This window comes from Tympanuchus pallidicinctus, unplaced genomic scaffold (genome assembly GCF_026119805.1).
Source record: "Tympanuchus pallidicinctus isolate F22 unplaced genomic scaffold, pur_lepc_1.0 scaffold3, whole genome shotgun sequence".
Taxonomy (NCBI): domain Eukaryota; kingdom Metazoa; phylum Chordata; class Aves; order Galliformes; family Phasianidae; genus Tympanuchus; species Tympanuchus pallidicinctus.
The window spans coordinates 9,619,544-9,647,258 of NW_026294747.1; the positions used below are offsets into that span (position 1 = coordinate 9,619,544).

Below are 27,715 nucleotides of genomic sequence, written 5' to 3' on the forward strand. Positions count from 1 at the left end.
AGTGAGAACTGGGCAACCTGGTTCTGTGCACAATGACTTTTAACTCTTACTTTCCACCGAATTTCCTGGTTTCTCTATTGAAGATCAGATGTTTCACTACATGAAAGTGCAAATGTTGATTTACATAACCTTAAGTGAGAAGGAAATTCAGTGTGCTGTTTCAGAAACTGAACTGCCCTTTCTTGCACATTTTGCCTGTGAGCAGTACTTACATAACAAATAGCAGCTAGCTCCTGACGCAGGACACTCGCCTCCAGGCTTGATGTTGTTTTCATTGGATTTACTCCATTGTCATAAACTGTAAACTTAGTTCCCATAAGATTTGATCTATCAAAAAAATGGAAAATCTGATCACCATTTGTCAATAACACTGCCTCAGATATCTATCCTTTACTGCATTGCAGTTCCAAAGGACAAAGAATATGAAGTACAAATAGTTAACTCGAATCCCAACTGAATGGTAACTTCTAGATTAAAGGCCACAACAAAAAAATGTAAAGGTAGAGCAGGGCACAGTAAAGGTCCCTAACTGAAGACTTCTCGTGGCATCTCATAAACTAGTAAATTCAAGAAGGCAATTTAGAAATGTCTGAGTGAGGTTGGGGTTATCTTGTCTGTTCTTTGTTGGTTGTTTTTTTTTTTACAAAATGCTTGCCATCTAAATATCACTGGCTTTCTCACCTGACTGCTACTCTGTTGGACTACAGACAGTGATTTTCATAAGGTTACAAATAAGATCGGTTTTTACTACTTAAATGAAAATCATATCAAGGACTGCAAAATACAGCTTAGAGCACACTAACACTGCATTATCCTCCTTCTGTGTTTGCACTGCAGTAGCACATGAAGTTCTGAGATCCATACAGGCAAACAGCAACTAGTAGTGTAGTTCCTTTCCTCAGGCACAGACAAACTAAAGACATATTGAGAGGCACCACATATGTCCCAACAACAGATGGATGCATGATGAGATGACAGACAGAAAAGAAGCAAGTGGTTCTGAGTGGAGTCCACTACATACAAATATCTCTAATTAGGATCTCAAGAAATGGGCAAAACCCAAGAGATTTTCAGATTATCTAAGAGACAGAACTTCCAAAGTGTTTATATCAATAGTGGGTAGACACAATCTGCTCATGCACTTCTCAAAATCTCATTAAGATAAGCTGTCTGCATCTTCAGATACCCATAACTCTTGAGAATCTGGCCTTTGAGTGTTTAAGAGCCTCAGTCTACTGACTTTTAATTATTTATTGATATTTACTTGAGACATTTTGAAACCATGTCTTGGATACTGCTTAACTGCATTACCACTACCATCTGATTTATCCAAACCTCCAAAGAAGAAGTCACATTGATTAAAGGCTTCCTAATTTTATATGAACTATACTAAAAAAAAATAAATAAATCTGATATGCTTCAATCTTTACCTCAGTTTTCCAATAAAACTCTCTCCACCTCGAGACAGGTCAGTTGGGTCTATGGAGATGAGGTAATTAGAGGTTTTACTCTTCTTCCGTTTCCTTCCAGCTAACAGAAACACCTGAGCAGTGCAAAAAAACCATCATGTTTTAGAATGCCAAAGGGGTTAGAACACATCACATCCTGCTTTGATATAAGGAAACCATAGGCAATTTTTCTGTTTTCTAGCATCATAAGCAAAGTAAAAGAAGGTTTCCTGGCACTTAGCAAAACCAGATAAAAATCAGGACGGGAAAGTGACTTCTCAACCATTCAGTCCATTAGTTATGGTTTAAATAATTAAATCCAATCTATTTTGTTAAATGTTTAATTCTAGGTTGCATTGTCTCTACCGTTGGAATTGAAAATAGATGTTTTTCAGGCCATGGAATGAAGAAAGGCCCCAGTAGCTCTCACAAAAAGGTGCCATGCCTGGATTACTTAAAGCCAATGATTAGACATATGACAGATTTTTTATTATTTTTTTTAATATTCAGATGCAACTGTTATGCTATTCAAGTTATTTTATGACCTTTTTACCATGCTCCCTTTCCAAGTGGAGGTAATAGGTAGGGTACATCCCTCGATCCATTCCTTTCTTGTCTCTTGTGATTCTGCATTTGACGGTGGCACCCTGTGGAGCAGGTCTTACAGCAAATTCCTCCAGGTCATCAACATCTATGAGAGGCTCATTTGTGGAAGGACTAGGGGCTGAGGCCACTTCCTAAAACAGAAGGGAAACTCCAAAATATGAAGGAATGACAAAAGGGACACACAGTTTCCTCCGTTCTAGTTCCACAGAGGCCTTCAAGGCAACTTAGCAAACTAAGGACATCTCCCTGTTCAGCCAGTTGAGCTCTCGCCTAACAAAGGCCCACAAAGCAGTTCTCTGTCCTGCTGATGCTGAGCACACAGACACATCTGGCAAAGAAGAACCGGCAGCTGCACAGAGTGCTGTCATGTTACAAAATCAAACTCTGGCTCACACTTTCCATCTCAAAACTTTCCTCTTTTGAGAAGGTTCATACCCATGGACAACAGTGTTCTTTGATGAAAAGAAGATATTGGATGGCTGAGAGACAGTTTAAGGTACAGAAAACTCTAAGAGGGAGGAGAAGTCAGTTGAAGTACACAGAGGAGTGAGCCATCATCAACTGGATTAACAAGAGCTGGATATTCGAACCTCTGAAGCTTTGTTTTATCTTCAGATAGCACCAACAAGAGCAGAGTGAAAAAATGCTTAGAAAAAAAGACAATAGAAACAAAAGACCCTTCTGAGATCCTGCAAGAGGCAGAAGGGTAAAATAAATATTTACAGTTTAACTTTCTCTTCATTCAAGTTCGCTGTTCTTCACTCCAAGTCATTATTTTCATTACTTCTGTGAAATGAGAGCTTTCACAGTAAATTAGCTCAGAGATGCTGCAGTTCATATTGAAAACCAAACAGAAAAACAGGCCCATCCTGACTGTGCTCTGAACTGATGCAGTACACAGTGACCCACATGCTCCTTCTTCCCCTTACTTACCTTACTGGATTTCTTGCTTGTGGCAGAACCAGGCCGGGTGTTACTGTTTAGCTGGGAAGAGCTAGAGCTGTCTGCATCTTCCTCATCCTCTTCCTCATCGAAATTCATGCTGCTTGAAATGCCTGAGGAGAAAGCAGTGCACTACGATATACTAATATTTGACATAAAAATATCATTTCTTATGTTGTTGCACCCTTAGGCTTACTGGTGAGAGAAGGAATGTGTGTGTGAGGGGCTTCATTATGTGAGGCACCATACAAACGAGTGGTGAGACAGCACCTGCATGGAGAAACCAAAACATGAGGCAGGAAATCGCGTGGTCTCCATTCCACAGAGAAGACTGTTATGCAGTGATACAAGAAGAATACAGAGTGAGAAATTAAATACAAATTTCAACCCCATCAAGTACTTCAAACACAGCATGACTGAGCAGACAACCTATCTCGGCCATTTGGAAGCCTTAACAATTAAAATAGGAACACTTCTACTGCACACTTTTAACAGTTCCTGTGAGATCCAATAAAAAGCAGATTTTACACTGAGAAGAAACCGTTCATAAAGGAAACATTCCTATGCATATTTATTTCATGTAAAAAAACAGTACCAGCCTAGGCCAAAGGTTCTGCCTTAGAGTGCTTAAAAATCTGACTTTAAAAGAATTCAAAGCCTCAGACATTTCAAAGGGGAACAAAACTTTGAACATCAAACAGGGCTGGGCAGCAAAAAGTATCCAACTATGGGACATTTGCCAGGTGCAGTTTTTCAGATGAAGCCACCCTGTACTCAAGTTTCTCATATCAGAGGCAGACTACGCAGTATTTCTCACCCACTTTCTTCCCCCCAACCCCCCAAAAAACATGAAACAAAATAAACCTACAATCATCTGGTCCAGAATCTCTGCTATTGTTAAGCCTGACACAGAAGCATAAATTAAACTCAATGATTTCCAGGGCTAAACAGCGTGGGCATAATGAACTTCTTTCTTTCTGTACTTACCAGGAGCATGATCCAAGGCGACCAGACTGGACTGGGAGGTGGAAGAGGACCAGGATGTATTTGCATGGGGATCTGGGAAAGGAAAACATCTAAGGGAATGATTCTGCAATCTCAAATAACTCAAATAACTCATCAAATAACTCAGCATTCTTCACAGCACTAAAGGCTTACCACATGTGGCTAAAATACTGCTGCCACAGCTTTCAATTAGGAACATCATGCCTTTCTGCACAACCAAATTCACTTTCCATTTACTATACCCACTGTCACTTTTTTAGTGATTTAGAATAAAGCCATACAGTCCTGATTCATGGAGCTCAAGCTTCAGAAAGCATCATCCATGCTAAAAGGCTGTGCCACAAACATTTTTGTGAACAACATGCCCTTCATAGTAAGTTTTTGGCCTAATTCTAACACACGCACACCAAAAAAAAACCCTTCCAAAACACAGGTTCTATACTAATATTTATTCAGTAACACTGAAAAAGAAGTATTCAGATATTTGGATGGTCTAAATTCTACCTAAAACCCTGTGCCAAATGTGTGTGCATTATCTATCTTAAGCTATCTAAATGGTGCTTCTGAACTCCCACAGGTACACGCAGAGATTTTCAGGCAACTCAGTCACTGGAGTATGAGCTTGGTCTGCAATAAGCAGAGACTGAACTACCATAGAAATATAAATACTAGAGTCTGTACCAGTAATGGTTTGCTTCACTTCCAATTTTGGAAATGAATGAGGAAAATAGACACCAAAAACCTCTTAAATATTTTTTATGTTATTGCTCTTTCCAGTTACTTCAATACACACCCTTTAAAATAGTTTTTGACACCAGATGCATACCTGGCAATAAAACAACACCAAAGCAGTACGAGTGAATAAAAATGAAACAGAAGCATACTGCAATTTTTGTATTTCATTCAGCTGTACCATAAGTGGTCTCACAGTCTACTTCTTCAGTTGCTCCAGTGTGGACATACAGCACCCAGCACGACAGCAGAAAGCTTTAGTAGGACGTGGGTATGCAGGGAGCCTGAATTCATGGGTCAACTGGTATTTTTAAAGCCTGCAGAACTCACTCATTATTAATCACACACATTAATCACAAACATTAGTTGTTAATGATGACAACCAATGTTCTAGACATGGTTAGGAGAAGGAATCCATCTCTTCAGCTGGCATCCGTGCAGAAAAGCCATGCTTGCATACACTGCTATGCACAGGCATAGATAATTTGCTTCTACATTCAGGTAGTATGTTGGTGGGGAAAATTCTCTGCCTGTTATAGAAAAGCCTGCAGGGAAGACTTATGGGAAAGAATGCTTCAAAGAGCTCCTGTGTTGTTCTTGAATCCAGAAATCAAATCTATTCCCTCTCCAAATTTCAAAAGAGCTGTAACTTGAGGTGGAAAGAACTAAGATTGGGGGGTTGGAGATTCATGATCCTTGAGGTCCCTTCCAACCCTGGCCATTCTGTGATTCTGTGATCTGTGTGAAGAACAAGTTGTTCATCCCAAGTCTTTACAGAGGCACACAAGAAATTGATAAGCATGAAGACTGAAATTTAATTACTGAGTGGTGAAACCTAGAGAAGTCTGGCTCTGTCCTAGTGACTCATTTGCCAGCAGGGACCTATACATATTAAAACTTCTGAAATTAAAAGGACAAGTATTTCCTGCAGGAAGTAACTGATTCTAGCTATGGCAATTTCCAACAGACGGAGAAATCAAATAAAACATTTGGCATTTTCTTGCAAACAGCATATTCTCTTCACACTCAGCTATCCTATGCCCCCTAACTGAGCTTGACTTGCTGAGTGATCCTCAGAGAGGAGAGATGCATATGCTGAGAGAGGTTTCTCTTCACAAGGTTAAAGTCACAGAGCAGAACTGGCACAAATCAGGGTAAGCAAATCTAATGGGACTTGACCTGCCTCTTCCCACTAGGCCAGCTAGCATTCAGCTCAGTGGTTTTCTCCTCTTGCTCCTGTTACATGCAAGAGGTGGACTACTGGGAAAAAGCCATTCTAAATGCTTTGCACACCAATGGGAACACGTCAGAAAGGAAGCAGCAGTTCACAAGCAGTGAAGCAGCAGTGGGAATCCACATAAAAAGCCCTGGCTCTACGTAAAGGTTTCCAGGACTACTGGGATACTATCAAGTGTCCTTTACTGCTATCAAGTGCAAAACCACATAGGCAGAAGTAAACATATTTTATGGAGATACTACTAGATGCAGTCCTGTCTTAATACTGTCTTAATACTTTTCTTTGTGTCCTACAGACAACAGTTCTGTTGTTGATAAAAATTATCCCCAGCACTCCCATAAACAAAGCCCCTACACAGACTTGAAGCATACCAGTCAAACAGCCTCAGCAGTGTCTGCTCTGGTCAGCAGTATGCTCAGTGCTGGATTAAAAAAAAAAGGTCATGCCATACATTGCTTCTACTGAGAAAACAAACAAAAGAATCGAGAGAATAACATCAAAAATAGAAATGTCCCCCAGAGTAAAAATCTGACTGCTCTGACCTAATTTGAGAAGTCTGCTGATAATTCTTAGGTCCACCAGCTTTAGTAAGTAGTGTGTCCAACTATTACATATTCTGAGCCATAGTCTAAGTCAACACAATCATCACACAGATCAGAACTTGCTAGTCATGCCAACATTCCTTTGACTCAAATGCCCAGGAAGTGCCCCACTTGGATAAAATATGCCCGTTTCAGTTGAAGTTGCTCACATCTGCAGAGTAATGTCCCAGAAAAAATGAATCTTAGTGAGAACTGTGCTGCAGACAAGAAGCGTGCATTTAGATATGAATAGTCTATTCTAGATGAGTCAAGTTTGCACTTACATTTTGCTCTTTATACACAAGGAGTTTATTCTTAAAGCATCAGAGTACACTTGGCTCAAGCCATCTTAGCCTCAAAAGCCATGCACTGAAGAAGAACTCCTCCTAAATAAATGCTTTCAGAAAAAGCTCTGTGAAGATTTTAGGATTTTTTCCTTCCTACGGATAATGTTTAACAAAAGATAATAACACTGCAGGAAGGAAAGCACAGATGCATGAATGCATACATACACAGTCTATCTCCTAACTCATGTGTGCCTTTAGGAAAAAAAAACAAAACAACAGAGAGCATTTCAGGACAACGTGGGACAAATGCTGCAGAATGCAGTATTGTAATTTTCACCTCTCCAAGCATGAACATACATTGTGAAACCGTAATAGAGTTTAACCAACAGCAAAATTAAAACTAATATTCTAGTTCAAATATTGTTATTCCATATTCTTCATCAGCTGTCATAGAAGTGATTTCCGGAGTCATAAAATATCAAAATGTAACAGATGGATATAAGCATTAGCATCTGCTTGGTGTTTCAGTAGCCACACTGTACTGCAGATGGGAATATCACAGTTCTGAGAGCCTGGGGAACATTTGTTCCTTGGGACAAGAGAGAACTTCATTATTTTTAGAGACAGAATAGAAGAGAGCCTGAAAGGAAGAATATCAATCTCTGCTAGGGCTGAGCATGAGAACAAGAAAAGGAATCAATATTAATAAAGCTAGCAATGAGAATCTGAAATGGCTTTAGCTACTTACCCTTTTTCTGCATTGCTGTTTTAAGGTCCTGCTTGCTTTGCTGTTGTTGGCCAGTAGCCATTTTCTCTCCATCATCTTCATCATGGCTAGACTGCCCAACAGTGAGAATCTGCACTTGACTTCCTGCTTTCTGAACATCATCTTGAAAAGCAGCTGGGCCATCAATTCCTGTCAGACAACAGCAACAGCCTTAGTTGTCATTGTGTCAAGAAGTTACTGAAAAGAGAATCACTCCCTTATAAAAAGCATGCTTCTAGGACACAAAGGCTCATATTTAATAACACTTTCTAGACTTAAGCAAGACTAAAATAGTACCAGAGGCAAAAGCCTCACTTCCCATATGCTGTGCTTTAGAATGTCCAAGAGGTGATCAGAATTTCACTGTTGCCCTCCTCATCCTGAAGGCAATGTACCCATTCATGGAAAACTGAACAGAAATCAAACGGAGAAGAAAGACAAATAACAGATGCAGTTCTCCTAGGGGGACACAACTGGTTTGGAAATAAACCTGACTCCCAGATTCTGACATATTCCCTATAAAACATGAAGACTCCCATTAAGAACCAAGAAACCTAGAAAATTCACCTGCAGCACTAGCACCATACACAACAGGAGCATCAGACTAACAAGCCCAAATATGCCTACCAATTCAGTAAACTGTCATACAGCTAGAAAACCAGAATGAAACTATACAAAGACAATACATATGCCTTGCAATCTCCATCCTTGGAGACACTTGAAATCAGACTGGACACCTGGGCAACCTGCTCTGAGTGGGGATGGAGGTCAAGGCAGTGTATGAGGCACCTTCCAACCTCAGCCGTGCTGTCATTCTGAGTTCTGGCTCTACCTATCTCCTGATTGCTGTATTTTGGCTCTGAAGATGTCAGAATGGAAATATGGAGTGTGGGGGGGTGTTTTTATCATAAGCTAACTTCTTCCTTCAGGACAGTCGGCTGAAACATCAGACTGCAAACATACGTTAGCCCTTAGTGAAGATTTAGTGCTGGAATATATAACTAAACTAGCTATATAAAAAAGCATTTCTGCACCAATAAAAAAGCACTATTATCATTTACGGGTGTGATAAATAACATAACCCCTTGCGCTGTTGCTGTTTTAAAGGCTATGTCTTAAAAGCATTACAAAGAGGTGCAAGAATATGCTGCTCCTCAGACCAGAGTTGAATGAATCCTCTAAGAATGAACTGTTAGGGACTGGGGTATTTGCAGACTGTCACCTGTAGCAGAAGTCTCCAAGATTACCATTACAACCTTCCTTGCCAGTAGCTGTCAGCTTGCATTACAAGTCAACTGGATGATACATTAGCATGCTTAACTGTACGCTGCCATACTGGTGCCACTGTCATAGTGGTGCAAAGCATAAGCGGGGAAAAAAGTGGTCCACCCCCTCAGTAACAGCACTGACTGTGCTGCCACCTAACAAGATGCAGTCTGACAACATAGAAGTATTTAAAAACTTTCAGGTTAGATAGAAAAAGAGAGAGACAAGAGGAGCTGTGACTGACATTTCCCCCAGTCAGACTTCAAGGTCAGCAGAAATTACTGACTCTGCTGCATCATGCAGAACCTTATGACAAATTCTGCACCAATCTGTAAGTTCTGGTGTAGTTACAGCGAAACTAACAACAAACAAACAATCCGTTTGTCCAACCTAGGAAGTCTAAATGAAGCTGAAGGAAATGTTTCTATCATCTCGGCAAGATAAGAGTTTCGAATGCTCTGTGTGACACGGAGTGCACTGCAACCCCATGGCCTCTGCTCTACTGGTGCTTTATCCTCCATGCCCCACATGCATGACTCATTCTGAACAGGCCTGTTGAGTTCCTGCTACTTGATTATTTTTACACCATCTTTTAAGCAACACACATTCTACACCATAAAGTACCTTGTTCCTTCAGAAGTCAGTGCCCACCACACCTCTCAAACTTACCTTTGATCACTGAAAGGAGCTAAACTTCCTATGTCCCTGCATGTTTTCTTGTCCTCCGCTTTTCAAATCATTCCAAATTCTTTGAAAGTTTCCTCTTTGAAGCCTGGAGTGCCATTAGTTTACTTGTGGCCTCCACTGCCATTTCCTGCACAACAACAGAGCTCCTCTCACCTTGGTTTTCATCTTTCAGGAGATGTTTCCCAGGACAGTCTGCCAAACCACAAGTGCTCCCCAAGTGCTTTGTTACTAAAATTACTGAAAACTAAACATAAATCCTGCATCCTGCTTTACAAAAATGCATGCTGTCTAAATGAATTCTAGTTCACTGGACAAACAGATTGCTGCTTCACAAGTCTTATAATTCACAACACAAAGCTGTGTTTATTCAGCAAGCTTTGCCAGCCGTGATTTAAATTCTAAAAATTTTGACTGTAAGGCATCAGTCCCAAAACAGAGAAGTCCTCTTTTCAACATATTTACTGTTGACACTTCTCTTAGGAAACTGCATAAGTCTAATTTATACAGTGTGATATGGATGTTCCAGAGACCCGCACTTTAATCTTATGCAGCCTAAGTCAAATCAAACAAAGAAGAGGTCAAAAACAAACATATAAAAATAATGAAAGCTACAAAAAAAGTAAATTTAACTTTCTATTTGCCACCACTCACAGTACAAGTACAAGGATTTTCATCAGGTCGTTGATACACTGAAAAGTAGCAAATGCAAAACAATGGCTGCAGTGAACTAAGCACTGAACCTGAGAAAAGCAGTAACAAAGGAAACTTCAAAAACTTTATGGCATCCAAATATTCACATACCAATTTGGGCAACAGAAAGAAAAGGTACCTTAGCTACCTAAGTACACTAGCAGGGACAAATTTTATGTTGAACAGTGTAATTCCCAATGCTGTAGGCATAATGTTGCAGTGAGCCGACTAGCAGTTTTGCTGACTGTGAGTTATTTCAGGGTAAGTACTACAGTAAAGGTATTCTAGAACAGAGAACTGCTTGGATCCACTGCAGTACTTGAAACGACTCTATTCATATTAATCATCATTTTTAAAGTGACCAATTCTTACCATAACATTCAGTGTCAAGCATTAAGCACCCATGAACAAGATGCTTATCCTTTGTGCACATCTAGACCTGATTAAGTTTTTGGATGCTCGAAACCTAACTTTGTGAACTCATTTCAAAAGGAACAAAACCCTAATTATTCCTCTTCCAAGCAGACCAATATCTGCAGCAAAAGAACTGACTGACAGCAGTAGAGACTGTTCTGAGGCTGCTGCTTTCTGATGCCTGCAGCACATCTATGCTCACATCCCATGCTGTCAGGAACATCATGTATTATTAGGCAGTAGGACAAAGGCTACCCTGGCAGGGCACACTTTTAGAAAAGAAAAATCAATTCCAGCATTCTAAAATATGCATCACTGGCAGAGTATGTTATCAAGCATTACAAATGGTTCTGCTGGTGACTCCATTGGTGTCAACTGCAAAAGTCCAGGTCTGGAATCCCCAGTACAAAAAAGACAGGGAGCTGTTGGAGAAGGTCCAGAGAAGAGCCACAAAGATGATCAGGGGACTGGAGCACCTCCCCTACAAAGACAGGCTGAGGGAGCTGGGCTTGGAGCTGAGGGAGAAAAGAAGGCTGCGGGGTGACCTCACTGCAGCCTTTCAATACTTAAAGGGAGCCTACAAACAGGAGGGGAATCAACTCTTTGAAAGGGTTGACAACTGCAGGACAAGGGGAAATGGTTTTAAGTTGAGGGAGGGAAGATTTAGTTTGGATGTCAGGGGGAAATTCTTTACAGAGAGAGTGGTGAGGTGCTGGAACAGCTGCCCAGAGAGGCTGTGGATGCCCCGTCCCTGGAGGTGTTCAAGGCCAGGTTGGATGGGGCCCTGGGCAGCCTGGTTTGGTATGAAATGGGGAGGTTGGTGGCCCTGCATGTGGCAGGGGGGTTGGAGATTCATGATCCTTGAGGTCCCTTCCAACCCTGGCCATTCTGTGATTCTGTGATTCCATTGAAGGGAATGGAAGATCTAGCTGGGCAGAGAGAGAAAAAATGAAAATAACCTCTGTAGTATCATAATATTGTGGGGGGGAAAAAAAAAGAAGAAAAAAAAAAAAAGAAGCAAATAAATGTGATGCCACAGATGGCTCATGGCAAACACGGGATTAACAATAATATTTGTGTGTGTGCATGCATTACTGCAGTTACATGTGTATGTGCAACACAGTTATATGCAGTGGTACTAAATGCAAGCACACACCTTTCTTTCATATATGTCATGTGATGTCTGTGTATTTTGTTCACTCATGGCTCAAAAGACCGCTTCATCATCACCTGCCTAATGTCTGAAAGCACTTTCAAGCCTGCACAATTGTGATATCTGAGGTGAATCTTCCCTTTGTTCTCATTCTTTGCCTCACTGCCTCCTTGTCCTTCCACCCACCTACTGGAAGGATGGTTCACAGAGCAATAAAAGCAAACAACTCATGTCTACAGGTTCAAGTTTCCAGTTTAAGAAGAGTGTCAGCAAAGACAAGCTGAGTGGGCTGTGCCAAAAATAAAGTGTTTATAGCTAGATGCAGGGCTTTCTACATTTTTCTTCCCAAGGGTAACATAGAGAAAAACCGATGGACGCGTCCTTGAATACCTGTTAAGATAAATCTGTTAAGGAATTCTTTATATTACCCTCAAGGCAACAACAAAGGAGGGCAGGGAAGAAAGAGGGAGACTGAAACAACCCTGTTACTGAAGCAACTCCCTTCAGTTATGACTTTCTGGAAAACTTTGACACTGCCGTGTCTCAGAGGAAACCTGGAACAACCAGAAATAAAAAACAGGGAAAAACCCAAGCAACTGGCATTCACTGGCATTTCCATCCTACACCTCCAATTTGTATTCTGTTTTCAATATCCGTACTGGATACTGTATCTCAGCACTTCAAATCTTATAGACAATTGAAAATAACAGAACATTTTGTTGCTCAAGAGATAATCAAGAAAGAATAACATCTTTCGTTTTTTACTGTGAGAGTGGTGAGGTGCTGGAACAGGCAGCCCAGAGAGGTTGTGGATGCCCCATCTCTGGAGGTGTTCAAGGCCAGGTTGGGGCCCTGGGCAGCCTGGTCTAGCATTAAATGGAGAGGATGGTGGCCCTGCATGTGGCAGGGGGGGTGGAAATTCATGATCCTTGAGGTCCCTTCCAATCCATTCTGTGATTCTTTTACTTGGAGAGGGGTGTGGGTTCAAAGAGGAGGAATAAACTACATCCCATCCAGCTGTGTATGACCAGGGAAAGCTCAGAGAGGCAGCTGATGAAAGTGACCACTGCTTACAGATGAGGACCAGAGCAGACACAAGGAGAGATACTGCTATGTGACAATAACAGACAGTGCACAATGTTAGTCTTGTATAAATCAGTTCAAGCTTCAAAAAGTGGCAAACTACCCAGCAATACTTCCTACTGGTACTTTTCCATGGACTTGTAAGCATAGGAAAGAATGATTAACTGATTAACACACTAAGTTTTAAGAATATGCTTAAGCTGTATGTGTATCAGACTCAAAAACAAGTCCAAGTTATGTCCTTCCCTTGCAAACGCAAACACCACCGACACACTAGAAACTTTCCTTCATTTCTTTCTTTAAACATGCCTTACAAGGAAAGACACCAGGTTAGACAAGCCACTGGTCCAACACAGAAGGCACATCCAAGTGGACAAGGCAAGGCTGCAACCAGCAGCAAGGCTGCTATTACAAACTGCAGAGCAACTTTTCTGCCAGCTTAAGATTGTAGCTTCAAAAACCAGCTAGCCCACTCCAAGGTCAGAGACGGAAAAATCCATTTTTATTGTACTGACACAGAAACAAAGAGACTTTCCAGGCTTTAAAGAACTTGGCTGAAAGGAAACTTTGCTTCTGCTTCCATTGCTTCAAGTGATCTGTGTTTTAAGCTAAAAAGAAAAACAGTAGTTGATTATGTTTTTCAAATCTATCCAGAAGTCAGACCACAAGTATAATGAGGTTTACTTCTGGAACAGTGGTACAAGAAAGCAGTATTGCAAAACTCAGTTAATTAAAAGGGTTACTTCTCACAGTGATTACTTAGAAAGCTCTAGCATGATAGCTAGAATGAAATATCAGGAAACTACATCTTCTAGAAACACAGAAGTCCATTAATTAGAAAAGCAATAAAATTTGTTGGGTTTAATTCTCCTCAAAAGAGAGAATGCTTAAAGAGGTACAAAAAATGCAATTTTTGTTCTGTCTTTAGGATCACCTCGCCTTAAGTATAGTGTAGCTGTTAATATTTTCTAAGCCACTTCCCAGTTATGTCTGTTCTCTTAGGGACTGCACATCCATTGAGATGCAAATGCAAAATCACAAAGGTATTTGTTGGTAAGGAAAAGGATGCAAAGACATTTTTTTTTTAGGAAAGGACCCCAGAGGTGATCTAGACTAAACTTCAGTTGAAGGAAGGCCTATTGCTAACATCACATCAAGTCAATACAGCAAGCAGTCGAGCAGCAAGCTCTACATTCACCTTGATGAAATCTAGAAAACTGTAGCTGGATTTCATCACTATTAAGTCTGTGTGTTCCTAAATTGTAGCTTGGAAGGGCTGTCAAATCTGGTAACAACAGGGTTTTTCTTGGTGGAAACTCATTTGCTCCTCCTACAACCCTTTCTCTTTAATGCACAGGAAAGCAAGATAAATCCACTCTACATAAACTCTTTTATTCCTGTAAGAGTAAGTACTAATGATGAGAAATAATGCTTCTTGTCCAAGTCCAACACACGGTGCTACTTTCTGAGTTGGCCAGCACTAATGTAGTTTCTTGTTACATAAAAAATGGGACAGGATACACAAATCAAAATAGACAGACCAGCATGAGAGAGAGGAAATAAACATGGAAGAAGTAAGTAAAATCAAAACACGGAACAGTTATCCTGGCAGAAAAAGTACTGTGTGTCACAGCTTCTCATCTGCTTTCTGACATTCATATGTGCAGGAAGGGAAAATGTTTCCTAGAACATGCTAACATAGTACGTCTACAATGGGTTCAGTAAGAAACAAACCCTCATGGAATGACTTATGAATTTCCATATCAGATTTCACTTTGAATTATGTTCTGGCTTTGTATGTTTGTCTGTTTTTTTTTATATTGATAAAGGTTCTTTTTATGTTCTTGATTTGCTTCTGCATGATTTACCTCAAAAAGCTAAAAAGAACCACTTTACTTCACAAACCTACGCTGAGAAAAAAGAAAACAAATTAAAAAGCAACAACCAACCACTTCATAGCACAATGTACAACCGTACAAACTCAATTCTGAACAAGTAATCTAGGGATTTGGGATTTAAAGATGCTCTGATCTTGTATCTGCATCCCATGCCGGGTGCATGTTTTTCATAGGTACTTGTTGCAATTGTTTTCACTTGTTTGGGCTATTTTTCTGTGGTTCACTAATATCCTTATGCAACACTTCTTTGCATCACAAAGTTCAAAATCAAGTCACTGTTCAATCCATTATTTCCACCATTTTATGTATTCATTTGCTTCATTTTTCCCTATGTCAAATATTATGTCCAACAGCAAACTTGGAGACCCAGCCTTTCATAAATACCACTACGAAATGCAATCAATTTACTGCATTTACAGGCTTTTTCCCATAAAAAATGATGTTTCTTTTCAAAAACAGACACAGTGTATTTGGGACACATCATAAAGAGAGAAATATCTGTAGTAACACTAATTTAGAGGAAGTTGCTAAATGCTACACTACCCATCACAGAATCACAAAATGCAGTGAACCCTCACTCAGGAGCAACCACCAGCTCTACGTGAGCAATTAGCCACATCCTTCTCTTGCCCTGTGTTGGTGTAACCTCATTAAACCTGCTACTTCCCTCATGTTTATCTTTAGCACATTGTTCTGATCAAAGTTTCATCTTCTTTGAGCCACTTAAAAAGGCATTACACATCTAAGACCAGAGTAGGATCATTACATTACAGCTGCAAGAGCTATTCATGTATAATTCAATGATTCTTGGTCTGAATTAGCTTATTATTCATAGGATCTAGTCCAATGGCTTTTTTTTTTTTTCTTCTTCAAGCACGAAGAGCTCAGCTGCACTCAGAAAAGTAATACTATAACTAAACACCAACAGAAACATTTAAAATGTTATCTTACCACGTATTGTGCATTCAGCCCTTAGCAACCATCCTGTTCACTTACAGGACATGTAGAAGTTACAGCATGGCACAGACCTGGATTGCTCAAACGTTAACAAGTGGACAAGCTGCACATCTATCCCTCAAATATTACATAAAACCAAACACAGAACTCCTTTCAAGCAGCTGATAGCAATGGCAGACATTCTGAAGAGTCTGCTAACTACGCAACCAACAAGAACTCAGGAGAAAACTGATTAGAAAACATGCAAATTTAAATACATAAACATACACTGGTGTTACACAATGCAGATTTCCCAAATTAAGCCTACTGAATCTGACCAGAACAATATTTTAAGTTCTCTAAGTATAGAGACAGCTCAAGCAGGCATTATGAGATGAAACAGAGCCTCAAGGCTATGCAGTAGGAATAATTTAAGTATTACTCCACACAATGCTCAACTGCAGCCTCAGGAAAGTTTTCTCTTAAACTAGTAAGAGAAATTTTATTCTCCAGTAAAACCCACTTCAGAATAAAACCTGGCATCTGTATGACTATGCTGGAGTGGAATTACTTTTTATGTTAAATTCAGAAATATTAGTTTTCTGTTCACTTATTTTGTAAGTTCTTACACAGAGTTAATTTTACCCTCATCTTTTATCTATTATTTTAAGCTTAAGTATTGACGAGTCAAACATCATCTTTCTTTCAAATAAATAAATGAATAAACTCTTTACCTCAGGGCCAGCCTCTGAAACCTGACTAACCCAGTCTCAGGGGGACTACAGATATAGAGGAGCTGAAGATTCACACCTCAAGAATTAGGCTGCAGTGTGGTTTAATGGATTTTGATAAGGCAGGCTCAAGTCTGAAAAATCCCTGTGGATAAGCCTTTATACACTGACCTCAATAATTACCTTTGCAAGTCATCATTATTGTTAAGTAGACTTGTCAACAACAGACACTACACTCTACCTTGGAAATAATAGAAAGACTGCAGGAAAACATCAGATGGGAATACAGTCCAGCCTAGGCATGACAGTTTTACAATGGTTTTATCCAAGAACTGCAAACCATTGGAAAGGTATTTACTAATTTCATTAGTTATCAGCCATCAAATAAAAAACCTTGCATATTATGATACAAAAATCTCTCTTTTGTGTACGTGTGCACACATAAAAAATCTTATATATATATATTTATTATATTACCTACACTTCTGTCATTATCAATAGCATTTTTGTGTTTAACCAATATTACCCAAAATCATTGCTTTTTTTTTTTCAGACAAACACCCCACATAATTTTACCAGTTAGGACAGATTAATCCTGAAATAACAACACGAAGAATCCCTTTGAAGATATTATCTTGGATCTGTCAAACTTAATTTTCAAAATTCTCACTGAACCTCAAATTTGTGCAGCGTTCAAGCCTCAGTGAGAGTCTTAGAATGGAGGCTGTTCCTCCAAATTACACTGCATGTGGACAGACAAAGAAAAATCAAACTGGTGTGAGATGGTTGTCATTTCCTTAACACTGCAGGAAAGCGTCTGTTTCATCTGTTTCATCAGGACTTTTTTACTCATCTAGAATTTGAACAAACGTGCTCCTTTGGAACAGACGTGGTTTACACATTCAGCCCTCCTTCACACATGCAGCTCCAAGTCATCTGCATTTTCCAGTCTCATAAAAACTGCAATAAATCACTTTCAGACAATTCGCAGAAAGCTACTGATTCTGATAGAAACGAAACAAAAATAAAGAAGAAGAAAGATATTGGTGCAGTCAGTTCAACATCTGACATTCAGCAGCATGCAGCTAACCTTTGTGTTTCCCTTTTTTCTCCTTTCTGGCACTGCCAGTCTGACAGCTTGCAGATGCTGCCTTGGCTTTTTTAGTTGATTTCGGAGCTTGGGCATCCACTGCCACCTTTACATCTTCCTGTTCGGCCTCCTGTACTGCTTGAGAGATTCAGGGTACCCCATGAAAAAGAAAAAGAGAGAGAAACAAGAGAGAAACAAATTGAGAGAGAGAAGAGAGAATGCATTGAGAATTCTGAGAAGGCATAAAGCTGTGAGCAGGCATAGCAGAATTTGGTATTTCAGATAATTCATGCAAAGAGGAGATTCAAATAAATGAGAAATTGCAAAGTTACAGTAAAAAATTGGAAGTGTTAAGTTAACTGGGATGTAGTTCTTCACCTTTTCCCTCTTTCCAATAACATGCTAGCTGCTAGCTTTCAGGCCAAAAATAACATCATAACATTAATGTGCTGCTGAGCTATTGTAGGAAGCCCATTTCCTCATCCTAAAGTCTGCCAGACCGTCACAAACAGCGGCAGCATAAAGGCAGAAGAGCTTCATTTAGACTTTGTAGTGTCTGTGTTTAAAACTATATCCTAAAACCATAAACAAGGAACCACTGGTTTTCTTCTCAGAGAAACACATCTTGTGCAACTGTCAGCACCACAGTATGATGAGAAGGACAGCCAGGCACTTTATGGAGAAACTATAGACAAAGCTCAAATTACAGACTCCCCCCAGTTTGTACCATACACATTAATTTTTTGAAGTCTCAGCATATTATGCGTGGCACGAACTATGAATGTCAGCATAATTCACATACTGCTAGATGCTTTCAAAGTAGAAAGAGGCTTTATCACTTTCTACAAGCATGACACGCTTTGAGGTCAATATTTCAACCGTGCAAAGCAACACACGCAGTAACTCCTTTTGGCCAGGCCAAGCCATGAATTCAAGCAATCTTGGTAAGGTAGAGAGGCATAAAAACAATCATCTTTGTGAAATACATAAAGAAATCATCAAACTTCATATCCCAAGCAAAATAACCTATAGGTGGGCACTAAAAAATGTTGGCACCAGTTGCTGGTTGCTGTTAATTGCTAAGCCCCCAGCTTTACGAGGTGACTGATTTATCCCACAGGAATATCACCATGGCTCTCAGGGCTTCCCACCATTTCTTACTCCCAAAACTGAATTCTTCTCTTCAAAATAAATGAACGAATAAAAAAACCTCAAAGGAATCTAACTGGAACAAACTGGCCACCTATAAATTTAGGTAAAAACATATCTGGCACACTTCCTAAGGCCACAGAAGGGCTAGTGATGACATGTGGACAGCCAGTTGTCCCTTTGAAAAGCAAAATTCTCCCCAAGCTTCTGGTCTCCGAAGCAACTTATCTGTTCACCAAATCCTCCGTGCACACAAAGAGCAACAGAAGCAAACACCAAGGAGATTCCCAGAGGAGTAAGATGGAGTCAGCCTGTGTGAATGCACCTTACAACCCCAGAGCTGCTCTCCTCACAGCAGCAATCCAGTATGAAGAGCATTACGTTCATTGCACAAGGAGCATCTGGAGCACTCACTAACACACACTCCCTTTTCATCAAGAGCCCAAGTTTTACAGAGTAAGCAGGTGAAATAGGCAGAGCTGTGAGTGATTAATAGCTCAAATAAACAGCTTGGCATTGCCCAGTTCCTCACTCCTGTCTTTTATCAAACAAATCCCAAGACTGCAGTCTCCAGCTGAGCATCACAGAGCACTGCAGAAATTAAGAAGACAGAACTGGAGAGCGAGCGCGCAGCATGTCAGGGAAAGTGGCACATACACAGCAGCATGGCATCCTATTTCCACAGGCATGGCAGCCTTGGACTAAGCAGGGAACCAAAGTGTCCCTGCTGCACGGTCTTTAAATAGGCAGGATTGGTCAGCCCAGCAATCTGTCCTGTACTTGTAACTCAGTCGATCTATAAAAATGAGGGTATGTTCCTTCCATTGTTTTAAAGATGATAATCCTCCTTTTAATTGAACTTCATTATTTTATAAATGACCGACATTCAATGACCAATCAGTTCCCTTTTAAATACGACCACATTCATTCTTTCAGATGAAGTATCATCTACTTGGCCCAAGGCAATGATTAATAAGCAAGGGATGAAATGTTCTGATATTGTACATTGAAAAGTTAAAGACTTATCCTCACTGTCTGCTCAGCTGTCCTTCGATTAAACAAGAAAGAGCCCAAAGCTTTTTGAATTCATTTTGTCCCATAACTTCCAGTGATGGGTGCTTCAAAGGCCAGAGAAGAAAATACCTCCACTACTTTCATCTATAATGCAAAATTTCCAAGCGACAGCCATTTTGAACTTACACCATCACTGCTGTATATGGTAAACAGAACTTTCAAACATAAGTGATGGAGGATGAAAAATAAAACTTAAACCATAAATGTGCCAGTATTACAGATGGGTTTGTGAAAGGAGTTAGCACAGAATCTCATAATTCTAAAGGAACTTTTAATGACCTGCAACATTACATTTAAAGCACTAGTTCTAAACTAAATTCAAATCAAATCCTAAAATATCATCTTCATCACAAAACCCCACCACATTATCCTTAGCTACTGATTACCTAGAGAACAGCAGACTTTTACTAAGGCTCATCCACTTATAATGTTTTCTCTGGCCTCCTTGCATAACAGAAACTGCTATAATGATATGATTATGTGCTCAGTTGGATGCTAAAAAGTTGAAAGATAAACAACGATACCTGTAGCACAGGACAAATAAAGACTCTTACATGCAGCTACAGGGATGAAGTTTCAACGAATGACACTCAAAAATGTAGTCATTTCAATTAAAAAAAGAAGACCAGTTAACTTTAAAAATCCCACTTCTCTTAGCTGCAAGGTGACTACGCTCAAAAATACAGTCCAATACCTCATATTTCCAGCTCTAAATTATTAAAATTTTAATTAAAAAATTAAAGATGATTTTTCCTTTTCAATTAGATTTGCATGTATTGGAATTTTCATTTAGACAAGACAGAAATGTGAGCAGGATGTCTTACATTGAGACAAAATTCCAAAGAGCAAACGACACTGGATCATCGTGCCTCATGTTTCATTCTCTTTTGGACTCATAAACTGCAAGAAATTACTTTGAGATAAATGGCAAGATATCAAGGAATACAATGATATGATTTTAGTTCTACTGTTATTCATCTTTTTGTTAGATTGACTGCTCATTACTAACCCCAATGCAGTATTACAAAACATGCTTCTTAGGAAACAGAAAATAGCAGAGGTTACTTTACCAATTGAAAATCAGAGCTAAGAGGGAAAGGTGAACAACAAACAAGTGATCTGGTAACGCAGTACGTGGTCTTGACATCAAAGTGGAAAAGGGCCCTGAGCTGGCTTTGCTTTTCATCGTCAGGAGTCCAACAGCCAAAAGTGTGGAAAGAAGTATTTCATGAACCAGTTCTGTGCTGGACAACACTGGGGTAGGGCTATAACTCATAACCAATGGGAAGGATGCAACTTCTGCGTTATTGAATAATCTGTGATACAGACAACAAGGAATTTAAAAGAAATATTAAAAACCAGTTATCTGCAGATATTCAAGCGAACGACAATGGAAAGCATGTTTTTTCTGTCTGGCCTTCGTGACTGTAAGTTCACACAGGAAATTCAATTCAAAGTGCCTTGCAATAAAAATGATTTTCTTATTCATTTGCATGCCTATTTTTCTTGAATACTTGCATACTCTCATGTTCTTAAATGAAAAAAGGGAAACTGTAACATAACATACTAAACTTTCTCACATAACAATGCCATGTGATAGGAGAAAAAATATTTTTGGTCAGTATATTGTGTGAAGAATGAAGAAAGATAAAAACCACACAAGCACACAAAGAAATGGACAGATTAAAAAATCTCCAAGTAGTGGAGAGAACACCTCATGTAGAAAGATGGATAAATGATGTGATGCAAACCACTAGCTCAACTCTATAAAGCTATTCACTCTATTTATCACAGTATTGATTTGTTCCCTCACGGTAAAAGTGAAATCCAGAAAGATTACCACGCAAAGAAAGCTAAACTACAGTTCAGTCAAGGGTGTATCTTAACAAACTGGGGCAAATCAGTTGTGCTTTTCCTGGTGTTGTCTGAATTGTTCTTGTGTTTCACAACAAAAACAGCTCACTGCTTTGCTCTGTAACATATTAATCTTAGTGAACAATTTTTTTGGCTTTTTTTTTTTTTTTTTTTTTTGGTCAATTTAAGATTATGAACTGACCTAGCACTTTTATCATCCTAAAACAGATAATAGGTTCCATAAAAATACCCAGAAGAAAGGCAAAACCACTTTTTTGTAGAACAAAATATTTTTTGTACAGAAGGCCTACAAAAAAAGAATGTATGGAAGAAAAAAAGTTGTTACATGCAAGGGGCTGGATGAGGGCAAAGATGCTGGCATGTAAGGTAATATTTAGTGACGATTAGTTGATGTTCACATTAAAATGCTTACAATCAAAGGCACTGACCCTGCAACAAGCAACTTACACACAGATTCCAGGCTCCCAAAAAATTACGCTGCCTGTAAAATCACTTGTGGCTCTGCAGCTTCTGCCCCTAATACTGGTGCATTACCAGGATGATTTTACAAAGGTGAAAATATTTGTTAATTGAAGCTCACTGTGAAAGGGCTGACAGAAAGAACAAGGGTATATGGGGACTTGTTGGTGCTTGAGGGACCCCAGTTCTTTCCTTGCTGCATCTGGGACTGCAGAGGATGCTGTTGGCAGCAGCCAGCTCTGCCTGCTGCATTCAGAGCCTGTGGGATGGGTTCCCATTTGTGAGGGCACTGCCGGTGCTGGGCTCACTTTCACAAGCAGACTCCTTGTTCCTTTGGGAGCTGCTGGCTGCTGCTGCTTCCCAACATCAAATTGCAACAAGGAAATGTATTTCAAGTAGAAAGAGAAGGGCGCTTTTCAAGAAGTTCCCCTCAGCTGCCTCAAAACCTCAAAACTTCTAGTACCAAGAAACACAAAGAGACCTCTTAACGACTTGCTACCTGCTGTTCTCTGCAGCTACAGGGTTGGTTCATCTATTTTGGGAATGTACTAGAATGGTAATGACTGATAATAAATCAAGATCCTTAAGGATGAAGGGTAAAGAGACTGCGGCTGTAAGGGAGATTTCAGAATATATGCTTATTGGAAGTTAGGTGTTTTGCCCACATGATACTTGGAGTGCTGCCGGATCTCTCAATATTAATAGCCTTGTCCATAGAACATTCCTGGCTGCCTTCAAAAAAATAAACTAACACCTCATTTCAAGGTTAGTGAAATACAAGGATGCAACACACAGTTGTGATGAATGCTTAAATACGGTTTGTTTGTTTGTTTGTTTGCCTTTTGTTTTAAATGGTTAATTGACATTCTCTTATAAGTTGACAGCTTGGTACTCATCACCTGTCTCTCACCCTTTATGACAGAAGGCCAGAACGTCATGTCAAACTTAGCAGTCCAAACCTATGCCTTTTACCTGAAACCTGCTGTTCAACACAATACAGGACCATTTTTCTAGATGTGCTGGCAAATGTCAAAAATGGAAAACAAGGAAGCAACTTTGCTTTTTAGCACATGGTTAATCATAATCTCTTAACTGAATGTTGACATGAAAATTGTTCAGAGAGTTTCTAACCGAAAACAATTTTAATTCCAAGTCTTTAAAAAAAAAAAGCCACAGCTGCAACAAAATATGGTAATATTAATGAAAGCATATCTGGCACGCATTCAAATCTCTGCCTTCCTCACTGCTGCGAAAAGAAAAATCTCTCCCTGGTGGAAATTCACCATTTCCATAGATATAAAATTACTCTTCCCTGTAAAAATGGGTTTTCATCATTTGCATGAAATGTGATTAAATAGTGTAATTAAATTGTTGCAGTAAGCAGTGTATCTCTGCATGTTACTTGATTTGTATATACGTTTGCAATCCAGACTGAGAAAAGCTGCAGTCATAGCCGAATTTTGCAGTGCCATATGAGGCTAAAATGTTTGTTCAAGTTTTGAACAGGCACTTCAAAATAAGGGGTGTAGAGATACATGACAACAAACAAGTAGATGTGACTGCAGGCGTTACAGAATGGCAAGCTGCACTTAATAAAAACTTTAAACAAGCAGATAGCAATATGCTTTCTGAAGGACACTGAACTGAAAATAAACAAGGTCACAAGAAAGAGAAGGTAATGAAGGATTAAGCTTATCCCACTGAATAAAAGATTGTCATCTTCTATATACAATCTATGCTTAATTTCAACACATGTTCTTATTCAGCTATTTTTAATGATGAAGTAACGAAGTTGTATTTAGTACTACAAGAAAAACAGGCTTTGTAATAAACTGGAGCCAAACATCATGGAAATTAATGGAAGGAGGCTTACTGCTTGAAATAGCAGGCAGATCATCTAGGATCTAACCTACAGGCGTGACCCCAAAATAATATCAATACATTCATTTCAGTGCCAAGGAAAAGGCTACTATGCTCATTTTACACGCATAATTCCTGCTCCCTCCACACAGTCAGTTTTGTCCTGGACTTAATCTAGAAATACTGCCATTAAAGTACTTCTCCTGCTAGTATGCCTAAATTTGCTCAGGGACATGATTTAGCAGAAGTTTGTTAGAGTAGTATGGTTAGGTTGTGGTTGGATTCAATGATATTTAAGGTCTTTTCCAACCTGAGTGATTTTATCATTCTACGATTCCGAGGGGCAAAGATTATAAAACAAGAGATTCTGTTCCCATAAAATATATCTCTGCAACCTCCTCCAAATAATGAAAACAATTTCTAGTCCTACTTGATCCACAGATGCTGGCTGGCAAGTAGTGGGAACTGTAGCAAACTGGCTCGTAACCCAGCTCAGACTAACTGGATTAACTCCACTCATGGACTTTTTGGATTTATTTGATCTCAGGTTGGCCTGTTCAATCAAATTCACCTCAGTTCTAGCAGATAACTCAAATAATTTTGCTGTTATTAGTTAATAAGCCAGTACGACAGTAACCAGAAGGTTTTAGAGGGATATACTTCAACGTGGAAGTTATTTATCTGAAAATTCATACCTAATGGCAAAGGGTGCTTATACAGAAAGAAATCGGCTTAAGTAGTAAAATATGTAGTTCCATGCTATCTACCCACAAAGAGCTTCCCAGGCCAGTGTTTTCTTCCAGAATAAAAATGATCTTGACTTTTTTTCACTCTACTCTCTGACAATTATTCTGGAAAGAAATCAGTTTTTATTCCAGAATAGAGTTGCCCATCAGTGAACCACTGCAGCAAAGATAACTGCAACACAGTGAGCTATAGCAGTGTTTGAAAGAGAATTTCTCAGTGCAGAAAGCCTAACATTTCAGCAATTCTGAGATGTTATCTCTGACCTACTTTGAGCAAAGTACCACAGAGATACCTCCAAACAGGCATCCAATTATTTTTCAAAATCAACCAGTGCTTTTGTGCTGCATAGAATTAATACAAGGAAAGAAGAGTAGAGGAGGATGGTAGGTGTAAAGTGTTCCTTTTGCAGCATTTGCTGTACAGGAATTGACTTAACAAACGTGTTCATCCGAGCAATGTAGTTCATTCAGCAGACCTTCAACTCCCATCAAAGACTCATTCTTAACTAAAAATCTGCATGCCTAGAGCAGAAACAAATGAACGGAAAAGAGCAGAATAGTTCTTTAGAAACAGCCCAGCTGTCTCATGCATCTGACACTCCCACATACAAATGTATTCATTGAAGGGGAAAAAAAAAAAGCACCAACCCTGAAGTTGAATACTGTAGTTAAAACCGGTCATCAGAACCTAATGATGTATCGTGCAAACACTACGAACGTTCCCAGAGAAGACCACACCAAAAAAGGATGCTTTCAGATTTCTTGTAATATTTTCGAGAGTAACGTTCCCAACAAAGGATTTTATAAGGCAATAAGGCACTTTATTAAGTAACTAAATTCTCCTAAGTCGGCTTTTGCTAACGGCATGGCTTATTACAAAGACAGCTGACCCTCAAAGACTAACAAACTCTTAGGATGAATACAAGAAACATTATCTTTTGCTTCTCTGAGACCTTGTTAAATATTGAAAGGGTTTGAGAGAAAAATCAGGAGATTTAAGGAGAAGAGATTAGTAAATATTCCAGAAAATGGTACAGTACAGCATAACAGGAAGGGTCACTCTTTACCTTAAGAGCACAGTTAATCTCACTTAAGTCAGAAAGTCCACTATGGTGCAAACTGTTGCAAAATTTACTTCAATAAACATAGATAATATGCTACCTTTTATAGGATTATGTCTGTTTTTCTGAGCTTTTTTTCTGAGCTATTGATTCTACCAACAGTATGAAAAGTTCAGTATATAATGGCACCTGATGAGCAAAGAGAAGAAATATGTTTTCCGTGTTTAAAAATCATAAAAAACCTAAAACAAAAAAAGTGCCCATCATTTGTAAACCTACACTTCTCACAATGTGATCTGTTAGTCCAGCAAATGTCTGCTACAACCTTGCTAAAAGGTGTGGCCACTAGCTGAAAATGAGATTGCACAACAGACAAAAAGTAGAGCACACGCAGTGCACTTGAGAGAAATCTGGAACGACTGATAGTTATGCTTTTGTTTGTTCCAAAACTAAGATACTGCTTTGGCCTTTTTTGTTCAGGTGTAGATTCACTAAAACATCTTAGGCTTAACCCTAACTACTCTGCCACCTAATAGAATTCTCAATCTGAAAACAGCCATTGCTCTCCCAGTACCCTTCTTTTTCAGCTCATGTCCCACACACTCATCAACACTAACAGAAGAAAGCCTTTGGCTATGGAGTTGAATCAAATTCAACATATGCAGAGCAAGAAAGACTGAAGATCACTGTTCTTTGTACCTCTTGGATGTACTATCAGCCTGGAACAAGATCTATAAGAGACACAATATTGAACATGTGCAACCCAAGCTTTTCTCTAGGATAACCTGGAGAAAAGTACACACCTAAACATCATAAACTAGCATGGGCCACCCAAATTCAGAACTAAATAACGACTGGTTTCCTGAGGATTTATTGCTGATGACAAAATTCTCTGAACAGTACAGAAATGGCTTTACAGTTTTTCACCTGAAGTGTCTCTGTCCCTTTTGGAATTTGTAATTTTTAATAAGAAACCGCAGACCACAGTTTACAACTTTTGGATATTCTTCTCTACCTCCTCGCCTACTTTAATGAAACTTGCAGAAATGTGGTATCTTTGAGGTTGTGATATACAAACTTAGTTGAAATTAGTTAAGAAGTTTCAAATTTATCATTAACACTGACAAGATCCATAGACTAGTACAGTATGAGCTTTACTTCAGAGGAAGCAAAGGCTGATGACACTTTAATATTGCCAACTGATCTGAACTGGTAGCTAGTTACCTTCCTCTGTTCCCTATTCTTCCATGGCCCAGTGGCTCTTACTCCCAAACACAAGTGAAGGTTATCGACTATTCACTAGAAAATAACACCTTTCTTCTCACAGCATGAACTTAGCACTGTCAGCATCATACTACAACTTGCAGTAAACATGCATGCAATAGACCACATTCGTATACCATGGTATATGGTGCTGCTGTTGCTGTTAAGATACGACTCAACCAATGGTGCTTGTTCTTCCGAATGTTTCGTTCTACGCGCTCTTGTGCGACTGTCCACATTGGACTGAACCATTAACGGCTCCTGGCGCTTTTTTTTCTGCTTCTGCTCTAGCAATGCTCGCTGAGGAAAATACAAAGAAAATCAGGTTACTGGACTCCAAACAACAGCAATCTTCGATGAAAAACAATAGATCGTCTTTAGGTCTTCTAAGTTTTCTAGTGGTGGGCATTGGCAAGTAGGATCTTGGGTTATTTTGGGTAATAGGAAATCTTTCGGGGGAAAAAAAAACACCAACCCACTGCTAAAACACCTTCTGCTGAAAACAGCAAATAATTAAAATAGATCTTTCTGAGCACTCTATCAGCTGTCAGAGCTTACTTGGAAATAACCTTTGGAAAAACAACAGTGAGAGAAGCTGTGAAGCAATGGGAGGGTAAGCAAGGGCATGAGACACAGAGATGCCAATTTAAATTTCCATAAATCAAAAGCAGATCAT

General features: G+C 39.4%; 1 protein-coding gene across 3 annotated transcripts in view; it reads right to left on the reverse strand.

Moving 5' to 3' along the window:
• The window catches only part of TUB (TUB bipartite transcription factor), a 124,135-nt gene that overhangs the window by 8,158 nt on the left and 88,262 nt on the right, over nucleotides 1–27,715 (reverse strand). The window contains exons 3-10 of one of the 3 annotated variants that reach the window (XM_052693446.1): nucleotides 27,177–27,339; nucleotides 17,553–17,690; nucleotides 7,587–7,754; nucleotides 3,984–4,055; nucleotides 2,988–3,109; nucleotides 1,994–2,185; nucleotides 1,431–1,543; nucleotides 213–327 (exon numbers count right to left, since the gene is read on the reverse strand). In XM_052693446.1, the coding sequence (XP_052549406.1) occupies nucleotides 213–327; nucleotides 1,431–1,543; nucleotides 1,994–2,185; nucleotides 2,988–3,109; nucleotides 3,984–4,055; nucleotides 7,587–7,754; nucleotides 17,553–17,690; nucleotides 27,177–27,339 (1,083 nt within the window). The remainder of the gene's footprint in view (nucleotides 1–212; nucleotides 328–1,430; nucleotides 1,544–1,993; nucleotides 2,186–2,987; nucleotides 3,110–3,983; nucleotides 4,056–7,586; nucleotides 7,755–17,552; nucleotides 17,691–27,176; nucleotides 27,340–27,715) is intronic. The other 2 variants (XM_052693447.1, XM_052693448.1) reach the window with 2 other exon arrangements.